The following is a 16,704-nucleotide window of genomic DNA, read 5'->3' on the forward strand; positions in this document are numbered from 1 at the left end:
AAAGAGAAATATCAGCCTGAGATTTTTTAACCCGCAAGAGAACAAAAAATTAGGCAATTCAAGATACCAAGAGCGTAGGGCCTGCTTTAATCCATAGATAGTTTTCTTCAGTCGGCAAACATGGCTTGGAGAGTCAATAAACCCAGGTGGTTGTTCCATGTACACAGTTTCAGAGAGAACCCCATTCAAGAATGCATTATTAATGTCTAATTGTCGCAAGGGCCAGCTATGAGACAAGGCAATAGAAAGAATAACACGGATTGTGACTGGTTTAATAACTGGACTGAAGGTTTCAAAATAATCTCGGCCAGGAGTTTGTGAAAATCCTTTCGCAATTAACCAGGCTTTAAACCAATCGATCATGCCATCAACATTTCTCTTTACACGAAAAACTCATTTGCACCCAACTGGGGCGCAGTCAGGAGTACGAGGCACAAGCTCCCAGGTGTCATTATGAAGTAGAGCAAGAAATTCATCTGTCATGGTATGTTTCCAGCGAATATCCTGCAAAGCGTGACTAACAGTGCGAGGCTCTACAGTAGAAGAAACCGGATGAATGGTAGATAAATTAACGAAATTGTTGAAATACTTTCTGTTTAGGCAACGAGCACGTTTACGGGGAGGCTCAGATCGCTGAGGAGATTGTGCTTGAGAATGTGAGACATTAGGGGGTTGAGGGATAGGAGAAGAGGAACTCGAGGGATTGGATGAAGTGGAAGAATATTGGGGTAAGGATTGGAGTGGAATTGGAGAAAGGGGCAAGGTAAGGGAAAAAAATGAGGTAGTTGAAGAGGGATTTGAATTAATGCCAACGGGGAGGGACAGAGCTGGAGGCAATGAGACAGAAGTAAGAGATAACTCTGGAGTACTAGAAGAGGAGGCCAGTGGAGGAGATGAGGCAAATGGAAAGACATCAGGGACAAATTTGACATGTTGAGATAAATAAACACGTCCAGACATAGGATCGAGACACTTAAAGGCAGACTGATTGAGAGCATACCCAAGAAAAACACAAGCCACAGATTGAGGTTGCAGTTTTCTAGACATGTAAGGTCAAAGCCAAGGGAAGCAGAAACAACCAAAGGGTTGAATTTTGGCGTAATGAGGTGGTTTAGAGAACAACTTTTTATAGGGACTGATGTTCTAGAGTATTGGGGTGGGCATCCGATTTATTAAATAAATTGTTGTTTGAACGGCATAAGACCAATATTGAATAGCATCGAAGAGAAATGTAATAACGATAGACCAGTTTCAACAATGTGTCTGTGCCGATGCTCAGCGGTACCATTATGTTCAGGAGTATAAGGAGGACTTGTGTAGTGGGAAATACCCATTGAGTTAAATAACGGAATTAATTTACGATATTCACCACCATTATCAGAAAAAATAGAGACGATAGGAAACCCAAAAAATTTTTCCACGAGTGGTTTAAACTGAAGGAAAATGTGGTGAACATCAGATTTTTTTCGCATAGGGTACAACCATATATGCATTTGGTGAAATGATCAACAAATAATATTTGAAACCATCAACAGAGACATCGGTTGTACACCATACATCAGAAAATGTAAGTTCAAGAGGTTTGGAACTATGCATGGTATTAAAGGAAAATGGGAGTTTATGATTTTTGTTAATTTCACAAGAAACACAAGAGAAGGAGTTCAGTTACTTTGGAATTAAATGTGACATTGTAACACTTCAGCATTCTGGCTAGAACTTTATTGGATGGGTGGCCAAAGCGATGATGCAAATATGAGACAGAAAGACGAGAAACAAAGTTGACTCAAGGTAGATGACGCGAAGGAAATGTGTAGACTCCATTTATCAATTGCTCCTCGTACTAGGTGCACCCCCGTTAGCCGATCCTTGACAATAAAGAAAGAGTAAAAAAACTCAACTAAAACAGAATTGGTTTGGCAAAGTTTAGACACTGAAACAAAATTATGGTGGAGTTTTGGAACACAAAGAACATCAGACAATTCTAAAACTCCATTAACATATGGTAAAGAAATAGAACCTGTATGAGTGATGAGTAGAGTGTTACCATCACCAAGCACAATCTGATCAGGACCTTAGTAATCCACAAACGATTGCATGGAAGCAGGGCTGCTCACAGTGTGATGAGAAGCACCAGTGTCCATAATCCATAGTTGTGACAAGGTAGATGATGTAGAGGTATTATTAGTGATGGGTGCTTGCAAATGAGCAGTAAGTGGGGATTCAACATGAATGTTGTTCTCCTTAAGAAAACGGGCCAATTTGCGACAAAATTTATCATCGTGGCCTAGAGTTTCACAGAACTTACAGAAAGCGGGTATTCCGAATTGTGTTAGAACGACCTGAATTGGAGCGCCAAGATTGACCATAAGGATTTCCTTTTTGACGACGAAAATTATTAGCAGCACTAGATAAAGATTCTGAGAGAGCAAGGGCAATGAGAAAATAAGATTCAGTTCGCCGTTGAGTGGAATGACCAGTTGCAATGATGGACTGCTTATAATTCTCTTGTAACAACCTCTCATAATGAGTTACAACAATTGGGGAAGTCAATTCATATAAAAATATCATCTATATATATTATTATATGTGCAGAGAATATATATAGTACAGAATTAATAGATAAATATTGCAATTACAACAGATCCTAAATAATAACATACGAATAATTCAAAACAATTCAAACTCTATTCCTTAACCGTTGGGGAGTCAATTCTTACATGTGTTCAGACCCTTCTTCAACAGAATCATTTTCTTGAACTGGGGAAACCACCCGCGGACAACCTCGCAGAGGAGTTCACACTTAACAGTGATTGGTTTCTGGAAGATAAAATAGAAAGTTGGAGAAAGTTGAAGAAAAAAAAGAATATGACGAATATGGAGGAAAAGAGAAAAGAAAAATAATAAAATTGAAAGTGAATATCTCGACAGAGTAAATTTCGATCGCGATTATAGATCGAAATTTTGTGGTAGAGAATATGATAGTTGCCGAGTAAATATTTCGACCCCTCAATCAGTGCAGCAAAAAATTTAAACTTGAATGTTTAACAATTAGACAAAATAGTTTATTAATGAGATTTATACTAAAATCAATTTCAATTATTTTTCAATTCATAATATTGGTAAATAAAATCGCGCATTCCAAAATTCCACGTACCAAAGAAGAGGAAACCAAAAACGCCGTTTACGCCACGTAGACCGGTTTCAGTAAGTCAACCAAAAACCGGCGGAAGTATTCCGTACGGCTCATTAATACGACGTCGTAAACGTTGCATTTAATATGCGTATTAAAGTGCGCGGAAACAGCACTCCTTGGGAGAGGGAGTGTAGTTTACTTTCCAGTTTCCACCATAGCTCGTCTTGCTGCTCCCTCACATTTTTCTTCCCCTTTTCTCACGATAGTTCCTCCATCTGCGCGAGCATTTGGATTGCGAAAACGAAATCTTCGCCTGGAGCAACTTTGGGGATGATTTCCTGCTATTTCTGCGCGGTGTTGGTGGTCGGACTTGTGATCGGAGTATCACCGGCAAATGGATTTTACCTTCCCGGCGTTGCTCCACGTGATTTTCGGAAGGTGAGTTGTCTTCCTCTGTTTGTGCAGACGCAATACGAAGAGCATGTTTATTGTTTGGTGATAAATGTTGAGGAATATCGTTAATTATGCTTATCTTGTCCTGAAGTAGGATGCATTCTTTGATTTTACATTTACCTTTTTTTGCAATTGAATCTTCGTAGTGAATATGCATCTTGTGAAGGTTGAGGTTGAAATCGATGGTAATTGTAACTGAGGTTCAGAGGTGAATTGATATTTATTGTACTTGTGCTGGATTACCTAACTGACGCAATTTTGGATATATTTCTATTCAGGGCGAAACCTTGGAGGTGAAGGTGAACAAACTTACCTCGACGAAAACTCAATTGCCATATGATTACTATTTTCTAAATTATTGCACACCTTCGAAGATTAAGAACAGAGCAGAAAATATGGGGGAAGTTCTCCGTGGAGATCGGATTGAGAACTCTGTGTATAGTGTATGTTCTGTTGACAAATCTGTTTTCCATTAACCAATTGCTTGGTTTAAATTATGCCTAACTTTTGCTGTTATCTCCTGCAGTTTAGTATGAGACAACCAGAGTCATGTAAAATAGCCTGCCATGTAAATCTTTCTGAGGCATCTGCAAAGAATTTCAGAAAGAAGATTAATGGTGATTATCGGGTTAACATGTGAGTCCAATGTCATTTTAGTTGTTGCTGTTCAAGCTTCTTTCAATAAGGATTAAATGTTTTTCATTGCTCAAGCTTCTTGATCATTTTAACTGAGCTGTATCATGCGATGATATATTCATCTTCCTCATAATAACTATTCCTTTTCCGATATATTATTGCTTGGATGTCACAACTTTCATCGCCATTTAGGATTCTGGACAACCTTCCTGTTGCGGTTCTTTGGCAACGGATGGATCGAACGAAGCAAAAGATTTATGAACGCGGCTTTCGGGTTGGATTTAAAGGAAAAGATTCTGGAGTAAGATTCAACTTGCATTTAGTTCTATTTGTTTGATATCATCTTCTTGTATTCTATTTTCCTCTTACTGATTATGAGCTTCCGAATTCGAGTAAATTCCAGAAATATTACATCAACAATCATCTGAATTTCAAAGTCAAGTATCATTTTGATCCTGATGACGGCACGGCTCGCGTTGTCGGTTTTGAGGTCACTCCTCTAAGGTTTGGCCTCTACCTTCATATCTTTCTTTTCCAATGATTCATCTAGCATCCATTTTTGCTTTAATGTTTAGCAAGGAGTGCTCTGTTTCTGGATCCTCGTCGATCATTCAAATTCTTCGATATAAATCTTGTATAGCCACTCAAACTTTGCTGCTGCTTACAGTATCAATCATCAGTACAAGAAATGGAATGGAAACAACACAAAGTTATCAACCTGCAAAACAAGTAGCCAAACGGTGCTTCGATCAGGTATACATCCTCAAGAAATAGAATCGGGCAAGGAGATAGTATTCACTTACGACATCTATTTCGAGGTTCGCAAACTTAAAACTTTCAGCTCCCATCGCTTAATTGTTTCCCATTTCGTCGACTTCTTATAGTCAATCCATCTGCAGTCTAGCGACATCAGATGGGCGTCGAGATGGGACACGTACCTTCTTATGAACAACAGCCAGATCCACTGGTTCTCCATCATCAACTCCCTGATGATCGTCGTTTTCTTGTCTGGCATGGTCGCTGTCATCATGCTGCGAACCCTTTACCGGGACATCACCAACTACAATCAGCTCGAGCATGACGAGATGCAAGATGAAACCGGGTGGAAATTGGTTCATGCAGACGTCTTCCGACCCCCAAACAACTGCAAGTTATTATGCGTTTATCTCGGGACAGGCATCCAAGTCTTCGGAATGGCATTCGTGACTATGATATTTGCAGTTCTCGGATTCCTCTCGCCTTCCAACCGAGGAGGACTAATGACAGCCATGGTTTTTCTCTGGGTCTTCATGGGCCTCTTCGCCGGCTACTCTTCAGGTAATCTCTACAAAAAATTCGACGGCGCAGACTGGAAAACGACTTCCCTGAAAACCGCCTTCATGTTCCCCGGCGTTCTCTTCGCAATTTTCTTCATCCTGAATGCTCTCATTTGGGGTCAGAAATCTTCCGGCGCAGTCCCTTTCGGGACAATGTTCGCTCTGGTCTTCTTATGGTTCGGCATATCGCTCCCATTAGTATTCCTCGGAAGTTTCTTGGGCTTCAAAACTTCAAGAACCGAAAACCCTGTCCGGACAAATAAAATTCCGAGGCCAATTCCCATGCAGCCATGGTACATTAAGCCAATTCCTACAATGCTTTTCGGAGGACTTCTCCCATTCGGTGCAGTCTTCGTTGAGCTCTTCTTCATATTAACATCGGTCTGGCTGAATCAATTCTACTACATCTTCGGATTCCTGTTCCTCGTATTCGTCATACTTTTGATCACTTGTGCTGAGGTAGCTATAGTTGCTTGCTACTTTCAGCTCTGCTGCGAAGACTACCGGTGGTGGTGGCGATCTTTTATGACTTCCGGCGCCTCAGCGGTGTATCTGTTTCTATATTCGATCTTTTATTTCTTCACTAAGCTGGAAATTACTGATCTTGTTTCGGGAATTCTGTACTTCGGCTACATGTTTATCATCGCCTACGCCTTTTTTATCGTCACCGGGGCGACGGGATTCTGCGGGAGCTTCTGGTTTGTTCACAAGATTTACTCGTCTGTGAAAATCGATTAGCTTTGGAGGAGGATCTATGATCATATATAGAGTGAAAGAAGAGATGAACAAGGTATGTGTTAAGCTTCAAAAATTTTATACAAGAATTGTTAACTGACTAATATATGTAATTATATAAGATATCTATCTGTCTTTGTCTTTGCATGTTTTTTTTTGAGTCGACTATGATTCCTATACGTAGATTATTGTAGACAACGTGTGTTTTGATATAAATATTCTGTAAACTTTATAATATAATTAAATATGTAGTGTGTTTTGAGCTATAGAGATTATTATTTTTATTAATACAAGTAGAAAAGCCGTGTGATGCACGCTATTTTTATATTTTATATTTTTGTTATATATTTGAATAAAATTATAAAAATTTCATTAAATCATCAATATTTTTATTTTTATTTAAAATAAATAAAAAATTTTAATTTAAATATATAAATATGAATAATATTATACATATATTATAAATAAAAATAAATTAATTTTATTTTAATGTTATTATTAAATATAATTAATATATAAATTATTTGAAAAGCAAAAATATCTATACAATATATAGATAATAATATAATACATTTTGAATTTTAATAAATATATGTATTAGCTATAATTAATAAATTTTGAATTTTAATAAATATATATTAATTATAATTTCATTAATTATATAAATAATACCTATATAATATTAATGATATTATATTAATTAATATAATTATTTTTATTAAATAATAAAAAATTAAAAAATATATATATTTTGATTGTGGGAGACCCACACCGACCGATTTTTATTAGTTTAACTAATACACGAATAAATTAGACCGTAAAAATAATGTTTATTTGATTTTAGATGTCGTGGTAGCAAGAATTTCGCGTGACGAATATCTTTGATAGTTGGTCTTCTTCTTTGATGAAGTTATTCATATAAAAATGTGGAAAGAACTAAAATTGTTTGAATTGTAATAGTACTGTCATTTTTTTTTAAGAGTAAAAATTATTTTTGGTCTCATTCAATATTATAATTATTGAAAAAAAAAATTGTCAATTTTAGCCCCGCTCAAATAAAAATTTATCAATTTTAATCTCAAAATGGTTGAGTATAACTGAACACGGCCTTATTGGCTTGAAAACGGCCGTGTTGGATGACGCTGAAGGCGACTGGCGTCCCAGGCAGCCAACACGGTCGTGTTCCTGCCCGTATTCTGAACACAGTCATGTTTATGTCCATATTTTTAACACAACCATGTTATAGGCCATGTTCCTACCCATGTTCTAGGTCATGTTCACGACTATATTTTCAATATAATCATATTATATGTCATATTTATTATTATTTTCACTTTTTTGTTAAAATTATTTGATATAAATATATATATTTATAATTCAACAAAAATATTTTTTACAATTATGAAATAATATAAAAAATAATCAATTTTTAATATTTTGAAAATATATAAAAATAATAGTATATTAATATATATTTTTAATAACCATTATATATTTTTAAAAATTTTTAGTAATAAATTTAAAGTATTATTTTAAATTAAATATTTTTATAAACTATAAATTAAATTTATTATTCAAAATAATATTTTAAAATAATATTCCCTCCGTCCCACGTTGACTGGTTGTGTCACTAAAGACACAAGAATTTAAGATAAATATAATTAAAAAATAACTAAAAATGTATTAATGAAAATAATTATCATATAATATAAATAATTATAAATAAGATTAACATAACTAATTAAAATTTAAAAAATTAAAATTAAAAAATAGAGTAATTATTTCCAAAAAAAGAAAAGTGACGTGGCATGTGGGACGGACAAAAACGACAATGTGAACATGGTAAGTGAGATGGAGGGAGTATTATTAAAAATATATATTAATATAGTATTATTTTTATATATTTTTAAAATATTAAAAATTGATTATTTTTTATATTATGAAATAATTGTAAAAAATATTTTTGTTGAATTATAAATATATATATTTATATCAAATAATTTTAACAAAAAAGTGAATAATAATAAATATGACCTACAATATGATTATATTGAAAACATGTTCGTGAACATGGCCTAGAACATGGTTGTGTTGAAAATATGGGCAGAAACATGGCCCAGAACATGGCTGTGTTGAGAACATACGCAGGAACATAGCCCAGAACATGGCTGTGCTGAGAGTATGGGCAGGAACACGGCCATGTTAAGAAGTGTAGGGTAATCAACACGGCCGTGTTCAGTCTCAATCAACCATCTTTGGACTAAAATTGATAAGTTTTCATTTGAGTGGGACCAAAATTGATAATTTTTTTTGAATTGGACCAAAATTGGTAATTATGATATTGAATGAGACTAAAAATAATTTTTGCTTTTTTTTTTAATTGTTGGATGAATTTTATTTTATTTTATTATTATTTTTTTTATGACATGAGAATCTACTGCCTGTGCACTGCTGGATGTAAGTCACTGTAAATACAAAATTTAGTAAAATATAACTAATAAATAGTTAAAAAATAATTATAAAAAGTATAAATATATATAACATAAATATATATATTTATTAATTATACTCCATCCGTCTCATAATTAGATATTCATTTGCTTTTTGAACAAAATTTTAGAAATATTAGTATTATACTGAAACATAGTAGAAATAAAGTAGAAATGACTAAAATAACCTTATTAGTATGGTGTGATATAAAAGTAATGACATTTGTATAATATATTGTAAGTTATAAGAATATTTGTAATGTTAGGTAGATAATCACATTTATTTAAAAAAAAAAATCGATACTTTGTTATGGGATAAAGGAAATTTTAATTAAAATTTAAAAAGTATAAATTAAAAAATATATATATAATAAAAATTATAAATATATATATAACATAAAAAATATATTTTCTCCATTTTGGTGGAGATGAATTCTTTTGTTTGGATAGAAGAATTTAAATAGTATAAATTAGTTATTTATTATTAAAAAAATTTAGAATATATATTTAAATATTTTTAATATTATATATTAATAAAATATATATAATATGGATATAGATAATAAAATTTTATATAATATAAATAATAAAAAAATATATTTATTTATTAATCATTGACATTAATTAATTTTATAAAAATTTATAAATTTTTTTAAAGGTAAATAAAAATATTTGTTTATTAAAAATAATTTAGAAATAAAATATTTTGGATGGTTATATATACCCGTAAAAATTTAATTAAAATTAATTAGAAAAGGTTTTGTGAAAGGGGAAAAAAAAAATAATCCTTTGTTGCTGGAAAGAGAGTAACAAAAAAAATACTATATTTGATTTTTGCATATTTGATATTAAAATATTTTAATATTTAAATAATTTACTCTTAAAATGTGATTATATTTATGTTATAAATATATATTTTTTATTTTTTTTTTATTTATATTATGTGTTCATATTGATATAAAAATTAATATGAAAAATCAAATGCAAAAAGTCAATAACAACCTATTTGTAAGAAAGTCGAAGTAATATATTTTATTAATAATAAAATTAAATAAATAAAGAATTTAAATGATAAAATAAATAATTTAAAAATATTACAATTAAATATATATATATATATAATAAAAAATTTAATAAGGACCTATATTTTCTTGCCCAGGATTAGGTTTGGCATGCTAATTACTGTGCACAAGGGTAAGGGTTTGGACGCCAAGTCATCACTACACAAGATTTGGGGGTAAAGTAGACTGCAGACTTTCGGGTACATAGGAATAGGCTTTTTAGGGTAGGCCGCGCTAGCGGTGTGTTTTATTTTTTATTTTTCTAAACTTTTTTAATTTGTAAAATGATTTGCACTGCCGTATAAATTATGTGATCTTAATTATTTAATATTTGATTACTATAATAATTATATTTTTAATAAAATAGATATGTAGGTATAATATAAATATGTATTTAAATCATATTATTATTAATTTTAAAAATTTAAATTTAATAAATATTTAAATTATTATATTTATTATTTATCATATTAATACACATCAAAATTTTTTAAATTCAAATTAAAAACCTATAACTTTTGGATAGTCTGGTGGCTTATAAGGGGTTGGACGTGTGACCGTGATTTATTCGTCGGACTTTCTGCGGAGTATTAAATTTCGGAATTTACCAATGCACTTTCGGACACGACTGCGATTTTTTCCGCATCGGAATTAAAAAAAAAAAAAAAAAAAAACCTTTAAAAGCTCGGCCCTGACTCCAAGTAACCGTCGGCCAATAACAAATAAAGAAATGGCGATCCCCAAAACCAAAATAGTCATCATCGGCGCCGGAATGGCGGGGCTAACGGCGGCCAACCGCCTCTGCAAATCCCCCAACCACCACCTCTTCGACATTTCCGTCGTGGAAGGCGGAGCCAGGATCGGCGGTAGGATCAAATCATCGGAGTTCCACGGCGACGCAATCGAGCTCGGAGCGACCTACATCCACGGAACCGAAGGCAGCCCAATCTACAAAATCGCCGACGAATCGAACCTCCTCCACTCCCAGACGCCATGGGAGTCCATGAACGGCTTCTCCCAAAGCCCCCTAACCGCCGCCGAGGGTGGGCATCTGCTAAACCCTTCTTCAATTTCCCCAATTTCCCAAATTTTCAAAACCCTAATTAATTCCATCCGCGGCAACGAAACCATTCTTACCTCCGAAATAGCGACCCGTTTGTCGAAAAATCTAAGCGTAGGTTCATTTCTCAGGGAAGGTTTCGAGATTTACAGAGAAAGTTCGAAAAATCGAAACGGCGTAGAATTAGGGTTTGGAAGATGGAGCAGTGAAAAGCTCGAAGATGCCATTTTCGCAATGTTTGAGAACATTGAGAGGAGCATCTCAGCCGTTGATGAATTGGACGGCCTGGATTACATTTCGGAGAAAGAGTATACTCGGTTTCCGGGGGAAGATCTTACCATAGCAAGAGGCTACTCCGGCGTGATCGAATCTTTGGCTTCTGATTTACCTGTCGGGACAATTCAATTATCTCGGAAAGTGTCGAAAATCGAATGGCAGCCGGACGACAATCAAATCTCCGGCGAGGATCGGCCGGTGAAGCTGCATTTTTCCGACGGATCGACAATGTCGGCCGATCACGTAATCGTGACAGTTTCGCTCGGTGTTCTTAAGCGTGGAATTAGTGAAGACGGCGGGTTCTTTGATCCGGCATTGCCTAGTTTCAAAACCGATGCGATCTCGAGGCTCGGATATGGAGTTTTGGATAAAGTTTTCTTACACACACTCGATAGTTTTGATTTCCCGTTCTTGAAAATGGTTTTCCATGAGGCGGATTCGGATTCGAGGAACTGCGAGATTCCTAAATGGATGAGGAGGAATCCTTCGATGTATCCGATTTATAGAAACTCAAGAGTCGTGGTGTCGTGGCTCGTCGGGAGAGATGCTCTTGAAGTCGAAGCTCTCGGCGAAGATGATATTGTTGAAGGATTCTCGGCGACGGTTTCGAATTTGTTGTCCGGCGCGAAGGAGTTTAAGTTTGCGGAAGCTTTGAGGACTCGGTGGGGGAGCGATCCGCTGTTTTTGGGATCCTACAGCTATGTCGCCGTTGGATCGAGTGGCGACGACATAGATGCTTTGGCGGAGCCAATGCCGTTGCTGCGAAATAGCGAAGTTGGTTCGTCGCCGCAGCTGCAAATTCTGTTCGCCGGAGAAGCGACGCACAGAACACTCTACTCGACGACGCACGGCGCGTACCTTTCCGGTGTCCGAGAAGCCGAGAGGATTTTGGAACACTATGGTTTATGATTAGCAGCAGCAGGAGATCCCGGCCCCGGCTAAGTTACCCTAGTGCCGATTTGATCGAATAAGCATAAACTATAATAAACATCACTGTTTATACATATATCATGAAAGGATAACATACACTGTTTTGACCAAATTTGATTGGATTAACATACACTATAGAAGTGAATAGTTATGCATGCTGATTTGATCGGATCACTGTATTATAATATATTTATTATAAATATTATGTATACATATAAAATTATAATTTATAAATAAATAAAATATCAATTTATTATAAATAAATAAAATAATTTTAAATTCTTTTTAATTTATATGTAAATTTTAAAAAGTGAGACAAACAAAATCGAACGAATTTAAACGAGCCGAACACGAATATGAGCTCAAAAAATAAAAATCAGTAACGACCCGAGCTCGAAAACTTAAGGAACGAACACAAACATTGTTCACGAACGTCAACGAACGAACACGAACACTTAAAATTTGACTCAGCTCGTTAACAGCTCTCCTTACAGAAACAGGGATCCCGGAAGTCTGAAACTTTTCCATTTCCATCCTATAATAAATCTCTTGCCTGAATCAAAGAGAAATCCAAATATTGAAAGAAAAGGCAAGACATGATACAAATACTAATTTCGGGAAAGCCACATTTTTAGATTCCAGAAACACTACATTTCAAGCAATCCAAAATTAATGTAACTGAAAGCTAATAAATACTAAATTTGCACCATGAATTAGACACTCACCCACATTTCGAAGCTTTCTTGATCCTTCCCGATGTCCATTATCTACAGGCTTCCTCCCAGGATAGAAGAAAGCTCAACGACAACAACCCCAAATGCGTAGTCGTCAATTTCTTCATTCAGTTTCCCATGGATAAATACTCTGGGACCTAGTAGCTGTCACAAATAAAAGTGTCATAGAGGACATGAACTACTCGTATACATGTACACATACATATATAGTCATACACATATATATGTATATCAATGCATCAAAATATAGGCATCGCAGGAGTCCATCTTTTCACACCACTTGGAAAAAGAAATACTTAAAAGGGTACATGGCTGGGTTTTTTCTTCCACTGTAAATGAAATACAGATTAACACAGACTATTTTCTAAGAGTCTCTTAGTCAGATTTGGTCTCTAGGCACTCAGTCCAGCTCGACTTCATCTCCATGCAGAGTGACAAGGACAACCATGTCTTGTTGGTTCCACAAACGCTTCCTGAGGTGCACGGTCTCAATCATCAGATCTGTAACTTAGTCCCTGCAATAAAAAGATTATAAATTGGATCAAGTCCGGTTATGTTGAAAGTCAGTTGGTGCAGGTAACTATTACTCTTCCATATAATATTTAAGTTCATCACATCACCGAGTGCAATGAATTCAACAAATTGTCCATGCAGTAGAAGGCTAGAAGCTATAGTATATTTAAAGATGTATCGGATAAAAAATTCATGAAAGGCACAATTTTATCTTATTGAAGGTTACAGAAAGAGTAGAAGCAATTTCCCTCTGCATCATACACAACCACTAAACGCTTCAATACAGGTAACAATTACATATACAGTTACAGAAGATGCATTTATCTAACACTTTCTACAGCACTTTTAAGTGTTTGAGAAAGTCATTGTCCATAGACACTTGATTTTATCAGCATGTAGCCTTCACTGTCTAAAATTTTAGCCAAACGCTTTCTAGAAAAGAGTAAAAGACCAAAACCACTCTCTGATATAAAGAACAGAAGTATTGGTTATCTTTTGTAATGAAACACTGCATCAAATGTGAATTCATTTTTCATTAGAGAGCACGACCTTAATAACTTTAACTACTCTTAATAGCTGTAAAAAAGTATGGAAGTTCTTCTCTTTTCCACCAATAGCCAAGATCTTCGACTTGATCAGTACACTACTTCTATGTAAAAAGAATCATCACTTACCACAATGAAATCTAACACAAGAATGGCAAATAGGAAAACCATTCAGGATGTTTAGTAAATTTATCCAGAAATACATTGCTCAGACAGAGGTAATGATTTATGATACCGTATGGACCCTGACTAAAGGTGTTCTTCCTAGTTCCTATAAGTTATATAACAATTAAAAAAAACTCAATATATAACAAAACAGAATATCATCAATTTGACATAAATATTTGAGGATAAAGTAGAATACAGCCCTTGGCAACTTGAAATTTTTGCAACTAACAAATGGTTCTTTATGCTTGTATAGTATGTATAAAACATTAATGTCTTTTACCATGGCATAATCCATCCACTCATTGTACTTGAGTTCAAATCAGGTTGCTTATTCTTAAACTAAAAGATTATAACCGGCTATGGTGTATACAACATGATCAACCTATAGCTGCATTAGTCAGCATACAATAGAATTATAAAACAATCGCATAAACAGTTCACTGGATTGCATCAATCAACAGAAGTTAACCAACAACATCATGCTCAAGAACTTTCTAACGCCCAAAGGTGAATCAACACACTTAAATGCAATATATTTCTAGTTGCTTACTTTATTCAAGTAGTTAAAATACTTAATTCTATTAAGAATAGATTAAAATCCAGATACTGCAATCCAATCATCACATAAGCATTTAAAAAGTTCGTATAGGAATATTCATAAAAATAGCAAGACGAGTATCCATACCAGTATTTGATTAAGCCATCCCAGCCACATGTAGCAACTTTACTTTGTTCCAAAGGATGCCATTCACAGCCGATACAAACTCCATCGTGGCACTTGAGAGTTCTAAAGACTTTGCAACTCTTCCAATCCCAAAACCAGCACCTTCCTTCACCATCTCCAGACAACACAAACCTTCCATCCGGCGAAAAGTTAACCTGACAAGCATACCCAGCTACTATGTGCCCCGCAAACCTCTTCTTCTTATTGAGCTGGAATCTCTCCCTAGTACTGTAAATAAGTATCTGATTGTCCAAACTCTGACAGGCCAGCCAATTCGAATTCGGGTGCAAAGATATCGAAGGCATTGAATGCATATGAGGCTCACTAATATACTTTATAACCACTGGAATACCGAACTCCCACACACGCAGCGACTTATCATCACTTGAAGTCACAAATCTCCGATTGTTGTCCACAAAAGTAATGGTATTCACTGCTCCTAAATGCTGATCATACTCCTGTGTAATCTGCCCTGAATTCATATCCCACTGCACAATCTTCTTATCACTCATCCCAGCTAAAAGCACATTCTGTTTATCCTCATCAGGATTGAGCCTCACCACATACGGAACCTTCCCAGTCGAAAAGGTCGATATCACTTGCCCAGTTTCCGTATCCCAATACTTGATATTCTTATCATACCCGGCACTCAAAAACTTCGATCCATCGTTACTGAACCATATATCCCGCACAGCCTTCGAGTGTCCCATGTAAGTCCTCATACACTTGCCCGAATTAAACACATCCCAAATCTTCACCTTCGTATCCATCCCAGCAGACAGTATCAAATGGCCATGCTTGGGGAAGAATCGAATCGCCGAGACTCCCTTCGTGTGGCCACTCCAAGTGTGAACCAATCTCTTTGGTATATAACAATGATCGTTAGTAGCCTTTGCATCCTTTGGCGGAGCAATCCAAGAACGTCCTTGATAATCTTTTTCTTCTTTTCCATGGAAGGTACTCTTGTCAACATGTGCTTCCCCTTTCTCTCTTTCACCTCCTTCCTTCTCCCCCTTCTTCTTCGCATGCTCTTCTGCATATTTTTTCTGCTCCTCACTCAACTCCCCTTGCAACCAATCCTTCCTACCAGACCACGGGCTCTTCCTATTCTTCATCAACCAAGTATCTGTCGCCGGATTCTCCACCTCAGTAGCATCCACTTCTTCGCCTTCGCCGTTCTCCTCCAACATCTCCTTCTTCTTCTCCAATTTTCTCTTCTTTTGCTCATGCTGCGGTATGTTATACACCGTAATTCCATCCTTCTCCTTAAACCCTTCTACATCACCAACATAACTATTCTGAGATGGATCTGCAGCGTACCCGAACTTATAAAACGTATTGTACTGCTCATCGAATGCAAAAGATTCTATATTCGCATTCTCCACAAACCCTAGCTTGTGATTCCGAAGACCCTGTGCGAGCCCGTCCTTGGCGTATGGATGAGAGGGGCCGACAATGGGAGTCCAAAGTTGCTCGTAGGTAGGGTTAAAGGAAACCAGATGCTGCGTCGGATCGATAGGCTTCTGCGCCTGTAATTGGGCATGACCGGCGACGGTGAGTGAGAGCATGGTGTCATCGACTTTCGGTGCAGCGGATTTGGACGGGAGGGAAATCCGAACTGGGGAGGAATCTGGCGAAGGATCCGGCTCGGAGGTAGTGGGCGGCGCTTGAGGCGTAGATTCCTCCATTTGATCGTCGTCCCCATCGCCGTCCCCGTCTCGGTAGGATTGTAGCAGATCCATAGCTAGGGTTTGAGTTATCTGAGAATTGGAGTCACAGATTTGATTAAATCTTTAAGACTTGCCCGATCGGTTTGGAACCGGCGATTCGAACCGGCGGTTCAACAGTTTCAAACCGAAACCACCACAAATCGGAATCGAAATCAAAATCGGTTTTCACACGGTTCGGATTCGATTTCTATATATTTACCG

At 35.9% G+C, this 16,704-nt stretch overlaps 3 protein-coding genes across 4 annotated transcripts; 2 read left to right on the forward strand and 1 right to left on the reverse strand.

Annotated features, from left to right (window-relative positions):
- The first annotated feature begins 3,327 nt into the window (after positions 1–3,327).
- On the forward strand, positions 3,328–10,024 carry LOC127264909 (transmembrane 9 superfamily member 7-like). Of its 2 annotated transcripts, XR_007841858.1 has the most exons (8): positions 3,328–3,571; positions 3,865–4,029; positions 4,113–4,222; positions 4,415–4,523; positions 4,626–4,726; positions 4,890–5,040; positions 5,122–6,328; positions 9,922–10,024. XR_007841858.1 is itself a non-coding variant. In XM_051294501.1 (7 exons), the coding sequence occupies exons 1-7, from the start codon at positions 3,464–3,466 to the stop codon at positions 6,274–6,276; spliced, it is 1,899 nt and encodes a 632-aa protein (XP_051150458.1). In that variant the 5' UTR covers positions 3,328–3,463; the 3' UTR covers positions 6,277–6,461. The 2 variants fall into 2 exon arrangements, 1 of the variants encoding a protein (XP_051150458.1); XM_051294501.1 differs by lacking the exon at positions 9,922–10,024 and having other exon boundaries at positions 5,122–6,461.
- Positions 10,025–10,519: 495 nt separating this feature from the next.
- On the forward strand, positions 10,520–12,244 carry LOC127264769 (probable polyamine oxidase 5). The gene has a single exon (XM_051294289.1). The coding sequence runs from the start codon at positions 10,554–10,556 to the stop codon at positions 12,066–12,068; it is 1,515 nt and encodes a 504-aa protein (XP_051150246.1). The 5' UTR covers positions 10,520–10,553; the 3' UTR covers positions 12,069–12,244.
- Positions 12,245–13,068: 824 nt separating this feature from the next.
- Positions 13,069–16,704, reverse strand: LOC127264768 (uncharacterized). The gene is made up of 2 exons (XM_051294288.1): positions 14,735–16,704; positions 13,069–13,338 (listed from the first exon to the last, which is right to left on the reverse strand). Exons 1-2 carry the CDS (start codon positions 16,513–16,515, stop codon positions 13,332–13,334), a joined length of 1,788 nt encoding a protein of 595 aa, XP_051150245.1. The 5' UTR covers positions 16,516–16,704; the 3' UTR covers positions 13,069–13,331.

Source organism: Andrographis paniculata, unplaced genomic scaffold (assembly GCF_009805555.1).
Source record: "Andrographis paniculata isolate CXL003 unplaced genomic scaffold, ASM980555v1 Contig71END, whole genome shotgun sequence".
In the NCBI taxonomy this organism is placed as follows: Eukaryota; Viridiplantae; Streptophyta; class Magnoliopsida; order Lamiales; family Acanthaceae; genus Andrographis; species Andrographis paniculata.

Coding starts and splice junctions, on each gene's coding strand:
- LOC127264909 (XM_051294501.1), top strand. CDS start 3,464: ATGATTTCCTGCTATTTCTGCGCGGTGTTGGTGGTCGGACTTGTGATC. Junction 4,524..4,625: donor TTAAAGGAAAAGATTCTGGA/GTAAGATTCAAC, acceptor AGTAAATTCCAG/AAATATTACATCAACAATCA. Junction 5,041..5,121: donor CTTACGACATCTATTTCGAG/GTTCGCAAACTT, acceptor ATCCATCTGCAG/TCTAGCGACATCAGATGGGC.
- LOC127264769 (XM_051294289.1), top strand. CDS start 10,554: ATGGCGATCCCCAAAACCAAAATAGTCATCATCGGCGCCGGAATGGCG.
- LOC127264768 (XM_051294288.1), bottom strand. CDS start 16,515: ATGGATCTGCTACAATCCTACCGAGACGGGGACGGCGATGGGGACGAC.